Here is a 24,501-nt window from a genome sequence, read left to right on the forward strand (position 1 = left end):
TCCGGTCTGCGCATGCGCGATGGAAGCCATGTTGGAGCTACAGTGGATTCGGGCTGGGATTTTCTGACGCCGTATGTTTTTCTTAAAATATCTGTCGTCGTACATTTTTGGGGTTCGTCTACCGAGCGCGATCGGCGCCGTACTCGCCATTGGAAATGATGAACTCCAGTGTCGACCTGTCCCGGCGGAATCCGCAGGAGGACTTCGAGTTGATCCAGAGGATAGGAAGCGGCACATACGGAGATGTCTACAAGGTAAAACTGCGGCGAGGCGACGGAACGCGGGTTCCATGATCGGACAGAGGGTTAGAGCGACGCAGCTTTGTGTGTTTATGTCCTTCAATGCGGTCGTAGCAGCAGATGCGTTATTAACCAACCAGTAGTTTATAGGTTTTGAATCACCGTTATTTTCGCGTTGTTTATTGGTGTCGTGTTTAATGCACGTCAACATGACTGCTTTGTCGAACAGGTCAGTTCGTCTTGGATGCTTTGTGAATCCTAACGTTTAAACCTTTTTTACAGACTATTTACAGTCTTTACGGTAAATGTTAGAAAATCCCGTTTAACCGTTGCTCAAGTGCTGCAAAATCATCAACTTCAGCTACCGTTGAAGTTAGACTTTGACGAAAACTACCCGAAACCTCGACTATTCGTCTAGGTTTTATTCTCTACTTTAAATCACACGAGTGTGTTACAAATAAGTTTTTTTATCATTTGTTGTTGTGTTATCGTTGTTGCTGTTGTTGACAACCGGCGGCGAAACGGCTGGCTGCTTGTGTCCGATAATGGACATTTAGCCGTTAGCTTACCGAGGACGCGGTAGCATCACGGAGCTAACCAGGCTTTTATCCGTTCCGTGGGGGAACGTGACAACAGGTAGCGATCTTTCACCTGCACACAAACGAACGCGCAGACAACCAGCAGCGGTGGCGTTTATCGCAGTATCGCGGAGCTGTTTGTAAAGTGACAGCTGCCTCCCTGGAAATCCAGACTGGCTAAAAGGCTCCGAGGGCAACGCGACGCAACGCACAACAGCAACAAGCGACGAAACAACACCCTGCGCCGTGATTGTGCACATTCTAGCACCAACAGGATCCTCTGGAAGTCACGCAGTCGCTGCGGGGACCCGTTCCGTGCAGACGCTCCGGTTTCCGCTCAAACGCTCGGTCCCACGCTTCTCCAAGGCCCTGCGCTGGCAGCAGAAGCCTGGGTTCCAAACGGGAGCACGGCCGCCGACGTTCAGACCCACGGCGCTGGTTAGAGGACGCACCGAGCGTTTGCAGTCAATTATGTGAAGCTGTTTAGAGTAAAATGTAGAAACACGCCGCACGTATGTGTCCCAGAAACCGTAAACAGTCACTTGCTAACTTGCTAGTTCGATTAGTTGCTTTAAGGCGTCTTCGTACATTTCAGCCACACCTGCCGTTTTCGTCATAATAAAAGTCAGGTAACGCAACCGTGTGGCTGTTTGTGCAGCCGTCAGTCTGTTCGAACCGCAGGCTTTTCGCAGCCTGGACGTTCATCAGCTGGTGCAAAGGGCTAAACGGACCGTCTCACCTCCAGCACGTCGCGCTAACAGGAATGTGGGCTGTGAAAGTCCGTGGATTTGTCCCGCTGGTGCTGCGGTGCGGATGGTTTTTCCCCGTTGTGTATCTGTCCCTGCACAAGCTAATCTGGCCCTGGTTCTAATTTAGGTTCTGTATCCGGCCGGGTCTGACAGAACCTCTTGACCGGCCCAGCAGCTCTCAGCCAACTCTCCAGCACCGGCTGAATAACGCTCGCTCACTTAGCTGCACAGTAGAAAACAATAGAGGCAATGGCCGTAAAGTTTGGCTCGCGTACAATAGACGGGCCCGTGGTCCTGTATGATCCAGAAGGTGATGTTCTGGTTCTGGTGCAGGAGCAGAGGTTTTGCTGAAGGGAACCCGGTGGCTCCAGCCTGAAACCTCTGGATTAAAGGATGTGCTTCTAGGCACCGGAGCACTCGGTTAAACCTCATTGATGCCTATATTTGGTTCTGGCGCTGTGAAAATCTGAGGCTTGGACAGGAATGTTTGAGCAGGAAGCAAAGTGTGAACTCCAGCTTGTTTTCGTGTGTTTGTGGCCCTGCCTTTTTTCCTGCATCGGGATGATTGGCTGAGAGCTAAACGGGCCTCTCGGTCCTTTGCTCAACACTCCACCTGAGATCCCAGATTGAGGTCTGGTTGAATTGGGCTGTGCTGCGTCATGGTAGGGTGCAGCGAGTCAGCGATTTCAGGCAAGATGGAATCTGTTGGAGCGAAGGGAGCAGAATAGCTTCAACAGCAGTTAGCTCATCCAGCAGCATCGGCTGAGGCTGCGATCACTTTTATACACGCACAGAGGCTGTTTACTAACACAACAATAGAGACTGACATAATTGAGCAATATAGGATTAGTTCACTTTGTGTGTTGTTTTTGAAATGCTCGTCATAATGTTAACTGCGCATTTAAACCGTAAGCTCTGTTAATATTTTCATACCTGTCTTTGATCCACAGTTAAATAATAATAATGATGATGGCTCAGCTCACAGATCTGAATGATGCTTTAAACTCAATGGAACAGAGAAGAGAGGCCTGTGGCGTTTGCAAGCTCAGCTTCCTACAAAAGCTCTGCTCACAGCTGATGTGAGTGCAGATATGGTTTGTCACTGCGTGTGGAAGTAAACGCTCCACTCTGCTTATTTGTGTGTCATGGAAACGTGCTTGTGCGTCGTACGTATTTAACAACACAGGAATCCTGATGTAGCGCGTGTTGTTTGAAGAGAACGTTTGACTTGTTTCCTCAAGGAGACAGCGGAGGCAGACGTCCGCCTTCACTGCGAATAGACACCGACCACACACACACACACACACACACACCTGTGTGTTTCTGGGTAAAGCAGTGCTGCCTCACTTTTCACTGCTGATTTTGCTGTTTACATTTCTGAACACACAAAAATCCCAGCTTTTAACAGGAGAATTATCTATTACCTGGGTTTGACTTTCATGACCAAGCTTCCTTCATAGAAGTAACACGTCGGGACTCTGATTACTAGCCATTAATTGAATGCATATAAGTAGTATATTAGTTTATGTTCACAGACGTCTGGTGTTTTTCATGGGTGCTGTAATAAATGGAGTATATGTCATGGTTTGCAGTGTGTGTGTGGCACAGCTGGGCAGCAGCGCACAATCCCTCACTTCCCTTGTGTGTGTGTTTCAGTTCATGTCCTATTGTTTCATTCTGCACCAGGAGAGGAAGACCGTGGAGCAGCAAAATGCAGCATCACACACACACACACACACACACACACACACACACACACACACACACACACACACACACACAACCAGAAGATTGTATCATCACGAGCACAAATGGCTGGAGAGCCACAGTTAAAGCTGCTGGTTCACAACCATCCTGTTTTCATCATCGTTCCTCCAGTTGTTTTGCTCACTGAGGTGAAGATAAGGACATTATCCTGCGTTCACATCTGCCGCGAAGCAAAGCCGGGTTCTCAGACCGTCCCCAGTCGCATCAGAGACGGGAACTGTTGATGACTTGCTTTGCATTTAACCACTGACACAGTGACTGTCCCTTTAAACATGTGACACACAGGCAACATTACATTAAACATATGCAGAGTGGGCGGTTTCACAGGCATTTTCATACACTGACACTAAATGTGGATTCAATTAGTTCAATTACTCTAATTAGAGGAACAACGTTAGATTAATGTCACTGCTAGAACCTGGTTATGTGAAGACTGTTATGACAGACGTAGAACCTGCACATTCAAGGTTAGTGGTTTTATATTAATAAATGGATAGAAGGACGCAGCACCTGGGCTGTTTGGTGCATCTGCTTCAACATTTTGCAGCAAAACTCAACGTCAGGCATTTCACGAAGTTGTATTGGAAATCGATGTCATTATGTGACTATTGGCAGAGCTCACTGCTTTAAGAAGGAAGGATTTCAGCGCTACATGTTGGTGGATGAATGCAGTAAATGGAAGAATGTCTCGAGTGCTTAAAGAGAAGCCACTGTGCTAAATTGGATCCGTCCTGAGAGCTTTTGTAAATGTGTGTTTGCTTTGGTTAAATAAGAACACGGGCTCTGAGGAAGAACGTGTTTTAGTTTTGTAGTAATTGAATAGAAAACAAGCAGAAGAGCATTTGTTGTTCAGGAAGAAGCCGTTCAGGGGTCAGTTTTCATGCTCTGGCTCAGGGAGGCCTGGTTCTGAATGGGACGCTGCCTGTTTAAATCCTCAGTCCTGGAAAGATCCTGTCAAGTAGTGAATAACCAGCTAATGTTGGAGTTCTCACACAAGACTGGTCCTACACAAAGCATGCAAATGTGATTACAGTGGAAGGTTCAGCGCGTTCCTCATCGTGCAGTACGTAGAATGCTGAGTGGAAACAAATTAGGATGTTTTAATGACTTCTGTGTGAAATCGGTTGCTCTTCTATTGTGATTTGAGTGTAAGGCATTTAATTTGTTCTACACAAGGCAAATCAAGAGTTCTTGATGCTCCCATCTTGGCCCTAAACTGCACAAACATGTTTTTTTCTGTGCAGGGAACCGGTGTCAGAATAAAACACGCCGTCCTTATTTACTTCCAGAATAAAAGCAGTGAGTGAGAGCAGCATGGTGAGCTGTCATCACTTTGGCTGTTCCTGTTTGTCTTTCATGCCCAGAGAGTGAAATGCCACACTGCCCCTCCACTGTGCCGGCCATATGCTGAGACACACACACACACACACACACACACAGCCCAGTTACTGATGGATGTGAGCAGCCTCTTCATTACTGCGGTACAACCACCGCTGCAGGACCAGGAGGTGGCAGGAAACGCTCCTCTTTGCTTCCTCTCACCTTTTATTTTGTCGTTTAGGTTCCTGTGACAGTTGGCTCAGATATTGCAGAAGAACGTTTTGTAATGCGTTTTTTGTCATGACATGCCTTCTTGTGCTGTAATTCCAGGAGCATACAGTGCATCACCCTCTGTAATAGTGTCCAAACATCAGCCCGTGGTCTCTGTCTCATCATGTAGAAGTCAACGCTCATTAACATGTTGGGTTTAGAGTTCAGGCTCAGAATTAAAGACCTGTGTTTTGTGACCGCTCATACGACATGCACACACAATAAAGGGTTTGATGATGGCCCAGTGATCAAAGTGTCATCTGCCTTTCCAGAGCCTAATTGACCTCCTTGAGGCTTCATCACTGGACCTGTGCTTGATCACTTGCTTGGCAGTGTGGGCACAGATTTGCTGTTTGTCAAGGACTCGGTCAGATGCGGGTTGTGTTGTTGCCGCTGACGGTGGCAGTGAGCGCTATGACTCATCTCTGGTCTGTCTGCTGACTGAACACACTGTCTGTGCTCTCTGCTTCTCTTCTCTTTGTGTTGCTTTGTCCGTCCTCGCTCTCACCACAGCTTTGTTTTGGTCTGGACTCGTTTCTTTACCTGATTTTCCTTATGAACTGAGGAAACGTTTCAGAAAAGGAATCAGTTTTCGCTCAAACTGATTTCAGTGTGAGCTCCATTGTTTGCCTGTGTGTCCTTGTCTGCTCCTCAGCGTAGAGCGTCCTGTGTGTAGTGTTGAGCCTCTTGTTTGTCTCATTATGGAGCTCTTGGTGTTGTAGATTGGGTTACTGGCGTCTCTCGTTCACTTCTGCAGAGACAGTCTCTCTCTTTTTCTCTCACATACTGCAATGTCGCTCACATACTTTTGGCCCAAGAGAAGCGAGCAATTCATGTCTCCTCTGAAAGATCTTTTATTCTTGTGTGGTTGGTATAGAATCTGTCTCCCGGTCCAACCAGCTAAACGTAAACATTGCGTTATTAATAGAAAATTACCCCCAGGCCCCGCTTGGATTTCAACGAAAGTTTGATATTCAGGGACAGACACTAGTACGATGCAGAGTTAGTAAGTGTAGTTTGTGTTAGGATGAATGTAGACATGTTCCATTCTCACAGACAGTTACTGACTCATGTAGTCAAACACAAACTGCCCCTGCATGTGTCTGACTGAGCTGAGAACACATCACAACTGATCCAGGTTCAGCTTCTCCTCCTCTGACTGTCTTTTCCCACCCAGTGCTAGCGTGAAGCTGTGTGAGCGGCGCCGGTTGGCGTGGGCGGCGTCTCGGCGCGTTCTAACTCACCTTCTCCTTTCTCGCACTTCAGGCTCGTAATGTAAACACGGGAGAGCTGGCTGCTATCAAAGTCATCAAACTGGAACCGGGTGAGTTATCGCATCTCAGCCCTGCTTGTTTTCTTTCTCTTAATTGCTTGGTCAGCCTTTGTTCTTCACTGTTTCTCGTCTGCTGCAAAGTCTTTATCCTTCGATTGTTATTTGCCTGCGTCAGACTCAGATCTCCTTCTACACGCTGTGCACTCATCGTCCACCTACAGAACCCTCTATCATTGTCCTCAGCGCTCTCTTTCCTGTCCATTATTATTCACCTTTCCTTCCTTTCTGCTGGTTTCCAGCTTCAGTTCCTCCAAATATAAGAACAAAAACTTTAGATGCTCCGAGAAATATGGAAATGAATCTTCACACATCTAAGTGTGGAAGTTTTAAAGGAAGTTGGTTAAAACCTGCTCTGCTGCTCGCTCTGAACTCATCAGTTGAACCCTTATCACTAAATACACACACAGACACGAATCAGTGGTATGATAATACACCACATCATGGCTCTAATAATAACGGGTGCTCTGTGTTGTCCCTCCAGGTGAGGACTTTGCTGTTGTCCAGCAAGAAATCATAATGATGAAGGATTGTAAACACTCCAACATTGTTGCCTATTTCGGCAGTTATCTCCGGTAAGTGTGTGATGATATGAGGTCAATTAGTGCTCAAAGCCATTAATTCCTAACACTGTATAGATTTTGGAGAGGCACATGTTGAATGTGCCTGGAACTTAAAATCCAGTATCAACAGGGCGGCTACAGCTCAGTGGCTAAATACTTACAAAGTATATATGAAATATACTGTGTATGAGTGAAGCTCCCGTGTGTGTGTGTGTGCAGGAGGGATAAGTTATGGATCAGCATGGAGTACTGTGGAGGAGGCTCTCTGCAGGACATCTATCACGGTAACAGCACGCAGCTAAAAGCACAAACACACGCTTCGGTCTTAATTATTGGTCCTTACCTGTTTCTCTTTCCTCCAGTAACCGGGCCTTTGTCAGAGTCACAGATAGCCTACATGTCACGGGAGACCCTTCAGGTAGCGCATGCACCATGCTTAGATTAAAAGTGCCTTTGAACAATAACGTGTGTGAGTACGAGTATGGATAAGGAGGTTTTCTAACATTAACAGCTGTTGACAGACTGTAACGTCTCCTGTGTCTTTTCAGGGTTTATACTACTTACACAACAAAGGCAAGATGCACAGAGACATCAAGGTGAGTCTGAACAACCGCACAGGGATGTGCTGCTAAATGTTGCTCTTTCATCTGACGTGCGGCTTGTTTGTATCTCACAGGGAGCAAACATCCTCCTGACAGACAACGGTTATGTTAAACTGGGTGAGAGCGGCAAACAAACACAGTGCAGCTTTATTATACTGGGAATGAGTCTGAATCACTTGCTAACTCTGAGTCCTTTCCTGTCCATGTGTCCCACACGTTTCCCTCCATTCTCCTTCTTCCCCTCCTTCACGCTCCATAGCCGACTTTGGCGTCTCAGCCCAGATCACAGCGACTCTGGCTAAGAGGAAGTCATTCATTGGAACACCTTATTGGTGAGTTGTTACATATACAATCCTGCAAAAGGCTTCTTACAGACTGTGGGAAGTGAGGCGATTCTCAGCCTTCAGCCGTTTAAAGGAATTTGTCCAATGGGTTATACTATGGGAAGATACCAGCAAGTGTCGTTTCATGCCTTTTATCAGTGGCAGATGGTTTTGATGCAGCTGTAGGAAGCAGACGTTTCTCAAAACCTAACAAACCAGGAATGAGTAGAATGTTTGGTCTTTGTGAGCTGGTGACAGTTTAACCCTCAGATAGTTTTTTCTTTATTTATACAGTGGATAATTAGTGTTCTGTGTCTGTGTGTAGCTGTTGTTCTGCTTTTTCCTCTTTTTTCATTCTTCCTTTTCCCTCTCCTCTTCACAGGATGGCTCCAGAGGTAGCAGCTGTGGAGAGGAAAGGAGGTTACAACCAGCTGTGTGATATCTGGGCAGTGGGAATTACTGCAATAGAGCTGGCTGAACTACAGCCGCCCATGTTTGACCTCCACCCTATGAGGTAGCGCCTGAGCAGGTGTTATGTGCATGTGAGACTTGGCCTGACAGTAGAACTAGAATGATGGAGAATGAGACGTGTTTAAATGTGACTGGATCCCTTCTATCTGTCTTCACTCTTGTAGACTGGAAGTTCATTTGTGATATTTTTCTCTTCTCAGGGCGTTGTTTTTGATGACTAAGAGTAATTTCCAGCCTCCTAAGTTGAAAGATAAACTCAAGTGGTAAGAAACGATCCTGTCATAATTTATTGTCTGTCTCAATTTGGTATTTCTTCATTTTCAAGTCTTGCGATAGGTTAGTGCCGTCTCCTATCAGGCGTAAAGATGAACCCTTGATCTGTTTTCTTTGTCTTTGTTCAAACAGGACAAATAACTTCCACCATTTCGTCAAACTCGCGCTGACTAAAAACACAAAGAAAAGGCCCACGGCTGAGAAACTGCTGCAGGTGAGCAACAAAGAGCTGATTGCTGTCAGTGGAGCGGCTGCAGACGCCCACGCGCTGACTGGCTCCCTCTCTCCTCCGTCTCCCAGCACCCCTTCGTGTCTCAGCCCCTCAGCCGGACGCTCGCGATCGAGCTGCTGGACAAAGCCAACAACCCCGATCACAGCACGTACAACGACTTCGACGACGACGACCCTGAGCCCGAGGTAACTTTGAGCGTCTGCTTTCAGTGTCACGGTCACTGGTCGCTCTGCAGGCAGAGAAGTGACTATGTTTTGCTGGATCTCACTTGTTTTCCTTCCCTCTGTCCTCTAGTGTTTGCCTCAGCCTCATTCCCCACATTTGACTTGTATATTCACCTCATCTTCTTACTGCTTTTTCTTTTTTCATCTTCCTGCTTTGCTTTTTCTCTCTCCTCTTCCTTTTCTTTCACCTTTGTTTCCACTGTTTCTGATTCAATTTTCCTTCACTTTGTCTTTGCTGTTGCTTATCTTCCTCTTTTCTTCCTTCTTATATCCAACCTCTTTTCTCCAAACCATTTCCTTCTCCTTTCCCTCTCTCTCTCCTCTGTTTTTTGACTTCACCACCTTCTCTTTAGTTTAAGTACAGGGGTCATTTCCTACCCATAAGCCCCGGTGCCCGACGTGCACCCCGTTTTGCGGCTCGTAGGAAGGTACCGGTGTGGGCTGCGGTGTCTGATGTGATTTTATTCTAACTAAAACCATGCTGTCAGTTTATTTCACCCAGAACAGAATGAATAGAATGCAGATTCCTATTCAATAATGAGTTGGCTGGAGCTGTGGTTCATTTTGTAAGTGGAACAGACTGTTCAGACGCACAAGAAAGCATTGCTGACTTCCACGGCAACTTTATCAAAAAGTACATCTTACACGAGCAAGGATCGGTTCCATTCATTCCAGTTCTGGAGAAGCAGGTGAACCGTAAAGAAACGTTTATGCTCAGAGTGATGGCGCGTCAGTCATGGGTGCATCTTCACCTGCTTCTTGCGTTACAGCTACTAATCGTGACCTGTGTGCTCTGACAGTTGACTGTGTTCAACCTTCAAGTCTGAAATGGACCAACCCTGGAGCTGGTCCACGCTACAGATGTCCTTGATTGCATTTCTGTACAGACCCTGTTTGCTTTGAGCAGCAATCAAGCATGGACTGATCTTGATGTTTTTCTGAGTTGATTTCTTAAAGTGAGGTTCTTTCACACTGTAACGTATTAGAGCAGCTTGTTCATGAATACAGCTCTAGGCCCATGTCTTCAGGTGAAACCAATACCCAGCTTCTAACTGAACAGTTGACTGTGTGCTTTATTGAACTTGTCATTAACACAGTCTGGGTTAAGATGCAGTGTGTAATTAAAGCAGAACGTGATCTATTAATACTGTCATTCAACTATTAGCGTGCAGGAGCTGGCGTTGGCTTGTGTTTCCTGTCGACTGTGTTGCTACTGTATGTTGTGGTTTTTGGCTTGTGGAGTGTTGTTGGTTGTTTTGCTGTGTCATCAAATCCCGGCCGCAGGAAATAGCAGATGGATTATGTAATATTTTTCTATTACAATTGTAATCTTCATGAGGACCTTGTAAAGTACCAGACTCTACATGTCATTTAAACTCCTATTTGACTGTATGTTTTGCTTTTTCCCAATAGTCCCCGGTCTCTGTTCCTCATCGCATCCGTTCCACCAGCAGAAGCACCAGAGAGGGAAAGACGCTGTCGGAGATTAACTGTGAGTTCAACCACGAGGCCAACACGAATAAATACACTTCTGATGCCAAGGTATAACCGATGCATTGAAGTGCCCCTCACCTCTTAATCCCATCTTCTCCTGTCTCCACTGCTTGTCCTCAGTCGACCAGGTGAAGTTTGATCCTCCGATGAGAAAGGAGACGGAGCCCCATCACGAACTGGTGAGTGAATGACTGTGGCTTAAACCTGTGAGACTGAGATGCTGTTAGTGTAGTTTCACCTTACTCCTCCTCACTCCAAACCCCAGCAAACCCATGTTGTCTTTCTGCACTGAACCAAACATCAAGCCTATCCCTACTTTTACCGAGTAGTAGCTTTTGAACTCAAGTCCAGTGGTTCTTCAATAGGTACAGGGCACAAAGCTTATCCCGAGTCAATGTAGAAGCCGTTTTTATTAAATGGCCACGGCTTGTTCTGGTATCGTACTAGGATCCCTGTTGATGTCCTCCCGCGGAGGGATTCTGGGTGTGTCCTTATAGGAAGACACCTTCCATGTGTCCCTGCTGCCTGGATGACCTCATCCCCCTTTAATACTGTATGCAGCAACAGAGCTTATTTATTTAGATTTCAGCCACCGCAGCACAGACCTGCATGAGCAGCAGAAGGTGCAGCAGCTCTGTGGTCACACTAACACAGTGTGGCGCTCATGTTTGCTGTATCCATACCATATCAGCATATTCTTCCATAGAGGATACTTTACTGCCTGTTGACAAGAGGGATGGCGCCAGGTTCATGCATAGCGTCCTGTTAACACCTCTCCCCTCGCTCACATTTCTGCACTTCTTTTGCACGTGCATCTTTTCTCAAACTCCTGTTTGCATTTCTCCTCTCTCTAAGTTGAGCAGGATGTTTTGTAGGTTTACAGTCATGTATTCTAATGTTAGTAATAGAAATAAATGATCAGCAGCTTCACTGGATCCAGTCTTAAATCTAATTTGTAAAAGAGGCTGAACAGATGTGTTGCCATTCGTTTAAGCACATTTTCTTAATGTCTCTCCTCGTCTGCATCATCTCTCTCTCTCTCTCTCTCTCTCTCTCTCTCTCTCTCTCTCTCTCTCTCTCTCTATGTCTCTCTCTGTCTCTGTCTCTGTCTCTGTCTCTCTCTCTGTCTCTCTCTCTTTCTGCATCTGTCTCCCCTCCGCTTCAGTTACTGTACCAGTACCTGCTTCCTGCTTTGTTCTACTGATCTGGGTTTTCAGAACCCATTTTGGCCGTCACCCTCTTTCTTCGACTGCGTCTCCATTCTTCCCCGTTCTCTCCATCAGTCCAGGTTCATGTATTAACTGAGGTCTCTCTCGCTCTGTCTTGCTGACCAGCGTGATTCTGAGCCCTATCTGGACTGTGTTGAGGAGCTCTACTATACCGCGAGATCTAATCTGGTAGTACTCTGTACTCTTTCTATCTGTAGCTCGCTCTTTCAGCCTCTGTCTCTCTTCCTCTGATCACATGCCATCATTTTTTCTTGTTTACGCCGCTCCATCACTTCTCCATCTGAAGAACAAGCCCGTGTCTTTCTCTTTGCGTTACCATGATGTGATGTGTCTTTCATTTTCTTTTTAAGATTGACGATTGCTTTGGCTGCTCAATGTCATTTAGATATTTTTATTCATTTCCACTTTTTTGGTTCTGTAAATGTTCACTTCATTATTTCTTCTCCAGCATTGACTTTTGCTTCTCTTAACTAGTGTTGTAGATGTTGTTGTCGTGATTTTTTCCCCCACAAATAAAAGTGCAAACTCATAAAAAGCATTACAGTCAGTCAAATGTTAGTTTTGTGGTGTTGCACATAACATCAGGGGGTGGTAGTCATGTGGGGCCTTGTGTGAGGACACATGGGTCTGGACATGCTACAGTCCTACACAAATCTAAAAAATCATGCACACATAAGCTCTTAACCTGCTGTACTAGACATGATGCTTGTTTGTCCTTCTGGATTTCTTCCTACAGATGTGTCTCCATCTTGTGCAGAGCTGCTTCTGTATTCTCTAACCTCTTCATTCTGTAGTCCAGAGCAGTTTGTGTAATGTTTGTTTTCATCTGTTCTGCAGTAGATCACTTTTCCTTGTGATTGTACAATGTGTGTCAATATGTTGAAAATGCTGCATTCACATTGTGGCTTCATGAAACTTCACATTAAAGCCAAAACTCAACACAAGACTGTTAAGGTGCATTTCTTACACGAGCAAACCTGTAAATGCACAAAATAAATTCAAGCAAACTTCATAATAACTTTATATTGTTGATGATAACATCAACATCCTTGAAAATGTGACAGGAAGAAAATGATTTTTATCCTGATTATCTGAGCCACAGTGTGAACATGGCAGAGGTCATATCTGAACACATACTGTACAGTGTATACACAGTCTGTGCTTCTCAATCTGATCCAACTTTTCATTGGTGATCAACATCTGATCAACTCAGCCATGTTTTAGCCTCTGGACTAATCACATACACATCATGTCAGGTGGCTCATTACTGAACGGTAGTAACTGCTGTCTGCCCTTCTTCCAGGACCTACAGTTCGAGTACGGCCAGGATTCTTCAAGTCTACTGGGAGGAAACAAGTGAGTTTCAGCTTCACTTTCTCTTTATGTCTTAGTGTACCTTCATATTTTCTTTTTAGATGCGGATTTCCTACTTTTGTATGAAATGCCTATGACGAGAACCTCTGGACAAAAGGGGAAGTGAGATAGAGAGAGTGTTGGTTTAATGAAATACTCAGATTCTCCCTGAGGATGTAGTCGTATACCTGAGTTTGTCAGTGCTTAGAAACTAAAGACTTCAAAGCGTGTTGGTTTCTTTTGCTCATTTGTCTTCACAAAATTTCCTCATTCCTCTCTTTTTCTGTGTTTGACAGGAGTCTTCTCAAATCTGTGGAGGAGGAGCTTCAGCAGAGGTGAGCCAGACCCGTCATCCTGATCCCAGGGTGTCTTCTAACCATGCCCACCCATGAGCCAATCATTGTTAACGGCAGGACTAATTTGGCCAATCACACGCAACTAACGCTGCTGTAACGACCTTGCTCCGTCCGGGCTCTCGGCATTTTGGACTCTTCTGGGCTTTTCTTCCTCTCTGCCGCTTGCTTCACGCTTTGATGTGATCAGAACGAGGCAGTGCTTCATAGCAGCTCACTGCAGAGCATGGCTAAACGCACATACTCTCGTGTGCTGTCACACACATGCACGTGCATACAGAAACACACCCAAACACTGCAGGGGTCTTTGGTAATCATACTGGCAGGTAACTGGAGAAATTGTGTTTACACCAAAAATAATGCTGATTACGGTTCTCATGCTTTTGTGCTTCCTTTAGACAAACTGTTACAGCAAATGTGATTTACTGATATGGTTGGTCTGTCACTGAACAAACATGATGTAGAATGTGTGTATAAGCAAAGGGAACTAAACTCTGATACTTTATTCCTGTTAGATGCTATTACACGTTCATTACTGAAAATTAGAGTCTGGCAGTGGTTTATAGATGTTAGAAAATGCAGGTATTGTTTTTTATGTGGGTTAATCAGCTGATTAGATGAAAGCTCCTGCAGCTTAGCCCTTTAAAAGTGGAGTCTGTTGTTGAGAAGTGGGGGATAAAGTACACAAAAGGAGCGCATCTTGATGTAGCGGGTCTATTTGCATCTGATTAGAGTTGTGTAGAGATACAAGGACTGGACCAGCGGGGTTGGCTGGTGATTCTGGTCTGTTAGACTTGATTTTACTGTTACTTTTTTCTAGCTGTAGTGTAAAAATGGGTTTTTGCTTTAGTGTTGCCCAGTTTAGTTTCTGCCCAGTGTTAGACGGTTAGGAGTAGTTGTGGACCAAGCTTCATTCAGCTCTCCCTCCTTTTTCCCTCCCCCCCTCCTGCTGCTCCTCCTGTTGTCTCCTGTCTCCTTTGCCTGCTTCCTTTCTCCCCTAATCTCTCACCTATGCTCCCGCTACCTGGATTCTCTGTTTCTACTTCCTCCCCGTCCCCTCCCTCCTTCTTTGCTCCCACCCTCCCTCCTATCTTCACCTCCTCTCCCAGGGGCCATGTGGCACACTTAGGGGATGATGAGGATGAGGATGATGATGGTGCAGATGATGATGAAACTCACACTCAGTAAGTTCTTTCCAGTCTTAGATGCAGAAGCCTCTCCCTCCTTGTCTCCTTGTCTCTCGCACACTCCTGCCTCTATTTGAATAAGGGAGGGAGGAGGGTGAGGAGTATGACAAGGAGGAAGACTTCCTGTTGTGGCCGCAGTTTCATCCACGCATCTCTATGCAGCACACCCCACCTTCACACACATTCGCCACCTGTGTTTGTGTGTGTGTTCACAGCCTGTATGTCATCCATGCTGTTAATACTGTTGTTCTTTATTAACAGTAACCCTAACCCAGAAAACTCACTGAAACCTAATGAAGTTTAGATGTTTGCTTTATTTTTCAATTTACTTCTGTTTTACTGCCTAAGAAGCTTAAAACAATGAATAACTACATCCATCCAGCTCTATTGAGGCGTTTGCTCAGCGTATCATTGAATGTTTTACTGGAAGGAAGACGTCTGGGTTTACTGTTCAGATAACTGATCCTCGTGACCTTGACTTTTTTATGCTGTTGCCTTGTTTTGTTCTCCACTTGCGCCGCCATCTGTGTGCCTCCTCGCTGTGTGTGTGTGTGTGTGTGTGTGTGTGTGTGTGTGTGTGTGTGTGTGTGTGTGTGTGTGTGTGTGTGTGTGTGTGTGTGTGTGTGTGTGTGTGTGTGTGTGTGTGTGTGTGTGTGTGTGTGTGTGTGTGTGTGTGTGTGTGTGTGTGTGTGTGTGTGTGTGTGTGTGTGTGTGTGTGTGTGTGTGTGTGTGTGCGTGCGTGCGTGTGTGTGTCTGATAGAAAAACAACTAATTATAAACCTTTAACCTATTTTTTTAAAGAAACCCCAAGATTTAACATGTAGCAAAAGCTTTTCAAATCAAAAAGCCCTGAAAACACAGCTCCACTCACTGTGCAGTAGCTTTGGGTTTGGGCCCATGTTTCAGTCTCCTTCATCAGTGATGATCAGGGCTCATCAGCTACGGGTCCACCTGCACATCGTCCGTCACAGACATTAATGTTCTAGACAAATGTCTGTTGACTGTAGCAGCAGAAACATCACTCCGTTCTTCTTAGTGAATGTTTTGTGTTCACCGGCCTCCGGGCCGCTCCATTTACACCAGTATTAACACACATGTGGGCCTCAGATGGATAAGTCTCTGGGAATATGTTGCTGTCTCATGTCACAGCGCCTGATTATCAGCATTCGACTCTCAGAAGGCGAAACAACTGTAGATGATGGTTCAGTAATGAAGTGTGACACAAACATGTGTCGCATCAAGCAAACATGATAAAAGTATTTAAATCATATCAGTCTTTTGGCTTCAGCAGCAGCAGCATCATTCTCAGAGACTTCACAAGTTCCATATTCAAATGATGTCTAGTTCATCATTTTCTTCATCTATGTAGTGTTTAACCTGAAAACAGTTATTTTCCTCACCATCTGTTGTGTCCAAAGCTGTGAGGTTATGGTTGTGTTTGTCATTTCATAGTTATAGATTCAGTCCAACTGTCAAAACAAGTCACATTTGAAAAAAGGCTTCATGTTTTTCTTTCATTCTGCATCAGACATAAAGCTTGAGTTTAGTAGTATGAATAGGGCATAATAATAATAATATAAAGTTATACCACTGACATTATGAAACAACCACTAACATGGCAAATAAAACCATAGCCTCCATTATGACATTAATATCATCGTCTTCATCACAGCACCTGTACCTTCAGTGCTTGTCCAATTATTCTGTATGTTGTTCAAAGTTAAGTGACAAATACTTTTCAATCTTCAGTAAATCGAGTACTATCATGAGGCCAAAGGTCCCTCCCCCGCTTCCTCCCAAGGTATGAACACGACAAACGGCTCATTGAATTTATTCATTCTCCATTTGTTGATGTCCTAGACTTTAACTTTTGATCTGATTTTCCTCCAGCCGAAATCCATCTCCACCTCACAACCACAACAGAAACAGGAGGACAGCCAGTCACACAGTGAGGACGACAGCGGGGGCGGAGGCACCATCAAGCGGTGTCCGGCCCCAGAGACAGCGAGCCCGGCCAGGCCGGCCTCCCACGTGCCCCCGCGGCCCCCTCCTCCAAAGCTGCCGCCCCATCGCCGCAGCAGCCTAGGTAACGAGAGCCCGAAACGCACGGACGCCGCAAACTCTGCCCCAGAGGATGATGGGAGCTTTAGGCATTTCTGGGAGTGGCTCCACACGCCTCACACAGAGGAGGAGCTGGAGGAGGCATGGGAGGTGCTGAAGGAGGTGAAAGAGGTGCAGGAAAAACAGGAGGAACAGGGAGAGAGTAAGAGCAGCTAAGTCTTAGACCGCTAGTGTCCGCAGACCCGTCATTCCCTCCGATAGTTGTCAGCCCCATAGTCCCACTGATTTATTTGTTCCATGAATCCATTAATATTAATGCCTTTTAATTTAAATTTTGTTTGTAGCTCCTTCTTTCCATCAGCTCCTGCTCAGTATGTTTGTCTTCTGTGCAATCTAATCTATACCACTCCGTCTGAAGCTGGTAGAGTGCTACCACGTCCCCGCTTCCTAGGAGGAAGAAGGAAGAGGAGGAAACCTCGTCCCGACTGACCAGAACCACAAAACAAATCTGTTCAAATAGTTCATCATGCACAGTTCTCACATTCTATCCACTCTGTTCACCTTTGTCTTGAGTAACATTAAATAATTACCAGCCAAAAAAAGGTTTAAATAAGCCTGATTATACTAATGTTTACAATATTGTCTACATTCCCATTCAGTTTAAAGCACTGGGGATGATCAGTAGTGGTGTCAGTGAAGACATTTATTCTAAATCACATCATCCAGTTAATTCGAACAATCATGTAACTGTTTTTAAAGTATAAACCTCCAGTGACGACTGCCCATCAGACAGGAGGTGTCTTCACCGACCACATCCAGCCTCTGTATTCTTCCTGCTAGCCCACTCCTGCCCTCCCTCCCCCTCTCTGCTCCCTGTAGACTGTTGTATTGATTCATTTAACTCCATCTCTTTAATCCAGCGGATTAGACCCCATCATTAAAACCAGTGGTGGTTGTGAGAATGAATGTGTCTGTGCGAATGTGCTTGTGCTGCAGTATGTTCCCTTTCAAAGCCAATATCTGTTCCGTGCTTTTAGTTTTAAAACTCATCTCTGTGTCTGTCACTAACACGTAACTCGTCATCTGAGGATCTGTGTCACTCAAACACATTAAGTTCCCACTCTTGTTGTAGGTAATGGCCTTAAATCCCCACACAATGGCGAGAGGGACAGTCCGACAGACAGGCAGTCCACCATGCCCCCTAGTGTCCCCACACGGAAATCCAAGAAGGACGTTCCGGTAAGAACATCTATGTGAATGTGGATGGAAAGGAAACGAAAGAGGCTTCGTGGCTTATAAAATCTGGTGTGTGTGTTTGTCTTAGAAGCCAATCAGTAACGGCCTTCCACCTACACCCAAAGTCCATGTGAGTTCCTGCTTTATCACAAACCAAATTCACTGTCAAATAATTAAGCCATTTATTCACAACTCGTAATCCCTTTTATTTGCTGTGTCCCGTTCCCAGATGGGAGCGTGCTTCTCCAAGGTGTTCAACGGCTGTCCTCTGAAGGTCCACTGTGCCACTTCCTGGATCAACCCTGACACCAGAGGTGACCAGGAGGCCAGACACATCAGCTTGAATCAGATTGAAATCATGAATTTAGCCACATGTTAACTCCCAAAGTCTGAATTCACCATCTGCTGTTTGTGGGTGTCTCGTTTCAGACCAATATTTGATATTTGGAGCTGAGGAGGGAATCTATACATTAAACCTCAATGAACTGCACGAGACCACAATGGAACAGGTGAGACTACAGACACTGTTTCTTTCAGCTTCAGTGACGATCTCTATGCATTTTAGTTCTGAGATGCTTTTCAGTGTCAGTCATATAAACTGTACTGTCTCATGTTCATCCAGCTCTTCCCTCGGCGGTGCACCTGGCTCTACGTCATGAATAACTGTCTTCTTTCCATATCTGGTGAGTTGCAACATTACTGTTAAATAGTGAATCAGTGACTTCTGACTCAACATTCCTCGTGCTGTATCTCATGGTCTTCTGTGTTCTGCAGGAAAAGCCTCTCAGCTCTACTCCCATAGCCTGAGTGGTCTCTTTGAACAGGCCAGACAGTTACAGAAGCTGCCAGTAGCCATTCCCACACACAAACTACCTGATAAAATTATTCCCAGGTCAGTCTCACTTTACTTTTACTATAAAGCTATTGAATCAAATAGTTTAATGTCAACATCAGCACACCAACGCCTGCTTTGATCACTACATCTGTTTTCCCTGTGTAGGAAGTTTGCAGTGTCCAATAAAATTCCAGACACTAAAGGATGCCAAAAGTGCTGCGTGGGTGAGTTATTGCGATGAAGGCTTTGAGGTTTCTGTGACCAATAGTTCAAGATTAACTTTTATCTCAAACTTTGTAATTAAAAAAATAACATAATGTTTACAAGTGTATAGCAATACACCATGAACACACAGTCAGCTCACAGTCTGTTACAGAGGCTAACAGGGTTGTTGATGCTGCTGAGAAGCCAAATTTAGGTGTAGGTGATAATAATTTCTCCATGTGATGATGGTGCAGTGCGTAACCCTTACACCGGCCATAAGTACCTGTGTGGAGCCTTCCAGTCAAGTGTGATGCTGCTGGAGTGGGTGGAGTCTATGCAGAGGTTCATGCTCATCAAGGTTGGCTGGACTCTTTCACCAGTTATAGTTATGATGATAATCTGTGTATTATCTAATTCTCCGCTTTCTGTCCATCCACTCAACAGAACATCGACTTCCCGCTGCCGTGTCCGATGGAGGTCTTTGAGATGCTGGTGGTCCCTGAGCAGACCTACCCTCTCATCTGCGTGGCCGTCGGGAAAGGCACCGAACTCAACCAGGTGGTCAAGTTCTGCACCGTCAACCCCAACTCCACCTGCTCGTGGTTCATGGAAGCAGGTGACAAGAGCTGAGCTGCTGTTTGGACTTGATAATCCCTCTGATTGGACCCGAGGTGTTTCAGCTGCTGCTCTGTACACCAACGTCCTCCTCTCTCCGTCCTTTTTGCAGACACGCCCCAGACGTGTGTGATCCACGTCACTCAGCTGGAGAGAGACACAATCCTGGTCTGCCTTGACCGTGAGTGACGCACACATTGTTCTGCAGCAGCTTCATGGGGTGTGTTACGTTTTCCAATATGCTCGTTTCTTTCCACAGGATGTATTAAAATAGTGAACCTCCAGGGTCGCTTGAAATCCAGCAGGAAGCTTTCAGCTGAACTTACCTTCAACTTCCAGATTGAATCTATAGGTAAATGTCCACCAAAGATAACGCAGGACAGTTCTGCTCACATGCAGTTTTTATAGCCGACCTATTTGTGTCTTTGCAGTTTGTCTCCAGGACAGTGTATTGGCCTTCTGGAGGCACGGCATGCAGGGACGGAGTTTCAAAACCAACGAGGTGAGTGCAGGTTTGTGCCACAGTAAGAGGCAAATGAACGTCAGCTCACTTTGAAACTAAGGTAGGAGTCCACTACTCAAACACGGAGGTGGATAGAATTTAATCCCTGGTTACTAGTTGGACCGGTCAGTCCTGCGTGTTACATTCCACCACGGTTTGTTGCTTTTGTTTGTCTGAAAATAGGGTTTTACAGCAGGATGTGGCTTCTCCTGTTCTGCTGCGTGTATTGTTTCAATTGTCTTCATGCTATAAACACAGCTCACACCTCTAACTAGTCCTAATTCTGCCCTTTGTCCCTTGCTCTCGTCAGATCACCCAGGAGATCTCTGACAGCACACGCATCTTCAGACTACTGGGCTCCGACAGGTGAGAGCACACGCGTACGCGCCTCCGTTCTCCCTCCATACACGTCACACACACTCTCAGGTCTCTAGTAACATGACTTCTGCTGTGCTGACTGTAGAGACCCAGAGACTGAGGAGAGAGGGCTCCCTCTGCCCAGGTACACTCGCTGCTCATTAGCCTCAGATGGCCCCAAACACTCTGTCCTGTGGGGATTCTCAAGGGTTTGGTGTCATGGATCAGAACCATCTCTGTGGAACTGAGATTTTACTTGTTCACTTATTGAGTGGTGACCTCCACCAGTAACCGATTCCAATGGTTTCCTACTTAAATCCCAGATTAATGATTTCCTTAGTTTTACTCAGTGTTTCATTACGAATCTCCCTCTGCTTTTCCAAATAACAGGGTTTTTACGATGTTGGACCAAATCTTTTGGGCTTCTGTCTTTCTGTTCATATTGCTACTAAATTCTGGGCCTTTTGTGTGAAATAAATGAAAATTTGCTTATATAACCCTGACGTTCTAACATGCTGAAGCGGACGAGGGAACGTTGAAGGTAAACTAAAGCCTGACTGCCTGACACAGTGTGTGTGTGTGTGTGTGTTGCAGGGTGGTAGTGCTGGAGAGCAGGCCGACAGACAACCCTACAGCCCATAGCAACCTCTACATCCTAGCAGGTCACGAGAACAGCTACTGAGACACGCACGCAGGCACTCGTAACACCCTCTTTAAACAGCCTCCAAGGAATGCAGACACGGTAGTAAGCAACTGGAGAACGCCCTCACCCCAACCCCAGTTCACCAGGCTCCCCGTTCGACTGGGAGACGAGGTCACGGTGCAGACGTGGGTTCCAGGTTGCAGGCGTTTGAATGCAGCACGGCAGCTGAGCGTGTGTTACTAGGACACGGACGCGGATCCGCTTCCGACAGGGCGGAGGTCACGACCGCTGCAGGCCAGTCTCTATCTTTCAAGAAGAACTTCAACAGCTAGTCTTTGCTGATGCCATCCCACCTCCCCTGCATAACGCTCACTGGGAAACAGTGACTCCAGCACTACTACTTCAACACATACTATTATTACTACTGCTACTTGCTCTAAGCTTCACAGAAGAGTCTGCTTGCACAGAAATCTCTCTCCGCCACCCCCTTCCTTCCTTCCTTCACCTTTATTTATTACGGCATGAGGTAACTTTAACAACCGGAATAGTTCCCCGTCCTGTTTCATTTGCTTAAAAAGAGAGAAATCCTGCATAAAAGCTGCTCCGCCAGCATTGAAATCCATTGCTCATCACCACACCACACAAGTGCTTAATTGACCTCTATTTAATTGTTGTAAATATAAATGTAGTATTTTTTGAACACTAAAACGACTGCTGGTGTACATAGGCGTGTGTACAGACAAAGAGACAGGCAGAGTCTTGGTGATCGTGCGACGAGGGTCATGAAGACTCTACAGCCTTAGCAGTGTAATGCTACACTATCGGTGCAGAGCTCAGGACTCGACTGAGAACGCGGGCAGCGTGCCGATCGTCAGTTTCACCTTTGCATGTGTCACCGTTGAGACTTCCTTCTTGTTTGCACCATAGCAACTGTCGTCAGGGCAAGTTTAACTCCTTTCCGTTTGTTTCTCGTGTTTTTACACCATCTGTTTGTTTTTTTTCTTAGCTGTTTTAATCAAGGCGTTTAATTTGTTTCTTTTAATGTCACTTTCTTGTTCTAAATGAACCACTGGTGTTAAAAGTTTGCACAGAGAAAAAGGTATTCGATCAACAAATGTGATGTCATTCTAATATATGACTGTGTGTGTGTGCGGTTGCGTGTGAGTGTGTAGAGTTAGAGAAAACGTGCATCATGTACAGATTTGGTCTTTGTGACAGCCTAGTTTCTGCTTAGATCAATTAAGAGAGCAGATATTAAAATACAAAAATCTCAATTTACACAGAAAGAAAAAAAACATTTTTAAACAGATGTGGTGAAATATTATCTGTTGGTTGCAATGTATAGAATTTAACCTAACTGTTGTCTCCAGCATCACTAACCAACCAACCAACCTGGGATTATGGGCTTTAACTGATACATACAGTAACTATTAGACATCTCAAATATCCTACACACAGGTGACAAAGTCTGCTTGTAATAAGTGATATGTTCTGTGTAAATAACATTTTAGTAATGTTTGGACATCCAGAGGTTTTCAATGCGAGACGACACTACATGCATGTAGCTGTAGAGGCAGGACACGACCAGTCACCAAGCTGTGATGCTGCTTTCAGAGCACGTGAACACTTTCTTTACTGCTGAAACGCTTGGCTTCATGTCGACCATCTCGCACACGTTTATATCAACTGGACTGAAAAGCAAGTGCATTAATCACATTAATGTATGTGTACGGACGGTGATGATGGTGGGAGCCAAAATACCCTCAACTCCACTCTATAAAGGGATTCAACAGACTAGGCATGAATTAGATTGTCAGTTTTCAGCTCTGTGTGGTTTTCACTTATCATCACCTCATGTACAGTTAAATTCAGTCCAGCGTGAGGATCTAAACCTTTTCTCTAGATTTGCATCCGCTGGAGACGTCTTGTTTAAATAAGAAACCGTAGGTGTGTGAAGGCTACAAACTGTCCCACCTCTGACCCTTCAAAATAAAACACTACATGATCATGTTAATACATGAGCTTCTGGCCCAGACCTGCTAATAAAGCCTTCTATTTACTACACAGCGCGGCCCTAGTTACACTCATATAATCTGATGGTTTGTCAGTATCCGACTGTTCAAAGAGTAAATGTGTTTTTACTGGTCCCTCAGAGCTTTGGACCTTCCTTTCAATTAGGACTAAGTAAATGTCCGATATCTTTTACTGGCTTTTAATTTTTTACATGTTGAACTTATTTATATGTCCTAGATTTCGTTAAACACTTTTGCTTTGTCTTTGTGTTAAATGATGAGACTTGAAGGCCAGCGTAAACTCATGCTGTATCGTAGCTGCACTTCTGAAGTCACAGAGTTCAGTTTAGACTGTACGTTAATGAATCGTATGCCGTTCTCTTCAAAACTCCTTCCTTCAGTAAATGTCCCTTTTTGCAGACGGACGAAGTTGCGTTTCTGTGGGATTGAATAAGACTCCAGTGATTCATTTCTCTTGTTTTAGACCTTCACCATTGAGCAGGTGCCAACACGGCCTTCACCTGTGAGTTATTCTGTTTTACATATTAATACATAAGGATGAAAACAAACAAGCTGCTTGAGCAGGTTTCCTTCCAAAATAAAACAAAAAAGTTAGTCTGTTAATATTTCATCATCGTTGATATTTCATCTTGTTTTTCATAATGCAATGCACATGTTATGAAATGTATATAGTGTACAAATAAAAATGGGTTTGTTTTACATACTGTATAATTGCCTATATTTTGTTTCAGAAAGTGTAACAGATTTATGAGACGACAGGTTAACACATTAAAAAACAAGAAACTCAACTCTTTGCGGTGTCCTGGTGGTGATTTGACGTCTGATCATTGGTAACTAGTTCTTTTTATTCATTCTTCTTGTTGGTAGCTGTTGTAAATGAGCACCAATCAGCTGGTTCAAGAGATGTCCTTGAAATCTCCTGATTGTTACATTATTGAGTATTTTATGGAGCAGAGAATAAATGAAACACAGAAAATGATTAGGCTTCGGTGAAAAAGCTCTAAAAACATACTAAACTCCTAATAGGTTTAATAGTCTCCTGAGTATAAGCACAATATAATGTGTTCTGCCGATGGCTTAAAGTATGAAGTAGGTATGATTATGTAAAGGAAGATGAACTGGAGGTAGAGTTATTTACACGAAGCTGCTAATATTTACACGTTCTCTGATTAAAACCTTATTTTGAGCTGTCAGACACAAACCACCACCACATGACACTAATGAGTGGAACCTGCTTCCCGGGACCCGTTCTCCGGCCGGATGTGACCCGGCGCCGGCTCCGTCTGCTCAAACAGCTGTGCCGCGGTTTACCTCCACGTGCACCAGTTTGGGATTGTTCCCTGAGGCTTCGTGCTCGCTGCTGTTCTGGTGCTCGGGCGTTTTCTCACCTCCCTTGTCCTTCTTCTCATCACTGCCCCTGTTGGAAAGACAACCATGGTGCAACCGTGTAAAGGACAC

The 24,501-nt window shown here is 45.1% G+C and overlaps 2 protein-coding genes across 13 annotated transcripts in view; one reads left to right on the forward strand and one right to left on the reverse strand.

Moving 5' to 3' along the window:
- On the forward strand, positions 1-23,831 carry LOC114870599 (mitogen-activated protein kinase kinase kinase kinase 3-like). 8 transcript variants are annotated; one of them, XM_029175440.3, is made up of 35 exons: positions 2-254; positions 6,190-6,247; positions 6,738-6,828; positions 7,036-7,100; positions 7,179-7,234; positions 7,365-7,412; positions 7,493-7,535; positions 7,678-7,750; positions 8,124-8,255; positions 8,413-8,475; positions 8,618-8,699; positions 8,786-8,902; positions 10,355-10,433; positions 10,556-10,614; positions 11,770-11,832; positions 12,968-13,020; positions 13,314-13,352; positions 14,480-14,554; positions 16,307-16,358; positions 16,448-16,820; positions 17,751-17,857; positions 17,943-17,984; positions 18,084-18,168; positions 18,284-18,363; positions 18,477-18,537; positions 18,629-18,746; positions 18,855-18,913; positions 19,148-19,251; positions 19,338-19,509; positions 19,621-19,689; positions 19,768-19,860; positions 19,940-20,010; positions 20,321-20,376; positions 20,474-20,512; positions 20,962-23,831. In XM_029175440.3, the coding sequence occupies exons 1-35, from the start codon at positions 156-158 to the stop codon at positions 21,047-21,049; spliced, it is 2,964 nt and encodes a 987-aa protein (XP_029031273.1). In that variant the 5' UTR covers positions 2-155; the 3' UTR covers positions 21,050-23,831. The 8 variants fall into 8 exon arrangements, with proteins under 8 accessions (XP_029031276.1, XP_029031273.1, XP_029031278.1 ...); XM_029175445.3 differs by having other exon boundaries at positions 16,448-16,643; XM_029175443.3 differs by lacking the exon at positions 14,480-14,554 and having other exon boundaries at positions 1-254.
- arhgef33 (Rho guanine nucleotide exchange factor (GEF) 33) overlaps positions 23,484-24,501 on the reverse strand; it is a 7,111-nt gene continuing 6,093 nt past the window's right edge. For all 5 annotated transcript variants that reach the window (XM_055502391.1, XM_055502392.1, XM_029175449.3 and 2 more), the window contains one exon: positions 23,484-24,460. In XM_055502391.1, coding sequence (XP_055358366.1) covers positions 24,331-24,460 — 130 coding nt within the window. In that variant the 3' untranslated portion in view covers positions 23,484-24,330. The remainder of the gene's footprint in view (positions 24,461-24,501) is intronic.

This window comes from Betta splendens, chromosome 15 (assembly GCF_900634795.4).
Source record: "Betta splendens chromosome 15, fBetSpl5.4, whole genome shotgun sequence".
In the NCBI taxonomy this organism is placed as follows: domain Eukaryota; kingdom Metazoa; phylum Chordata; class Actinopteri; order Anabantiformes; family Osphronemidae; genus Betta; species Betta splendens.

Excerpts from the sequence above, each read along its gene's own strand:
- LOC114870599 (XM_029175440.3), top strand. The coding sequence starts at position 156 with ATGATGAACTCCAGTGTCGACCTGTCCCGGCGGAATCCGCAGGAGGAC. Across the intron at positions 6,829-7,035 it reads TATTTCGGCAGTTATCTCCG|GAGGGATAAGTTATGGATCA; the intron begins GTAAGTGTGTGA and ends GTGTGTGTGCAG. Across the intron at positions 20,377-20,473 it reads AGACTACTGGGCTCCGACAG|AGACCCAGAGACTGAGGAGA; the intron begins GTGAGAGCACAC and ends TGCTGACTGTAG.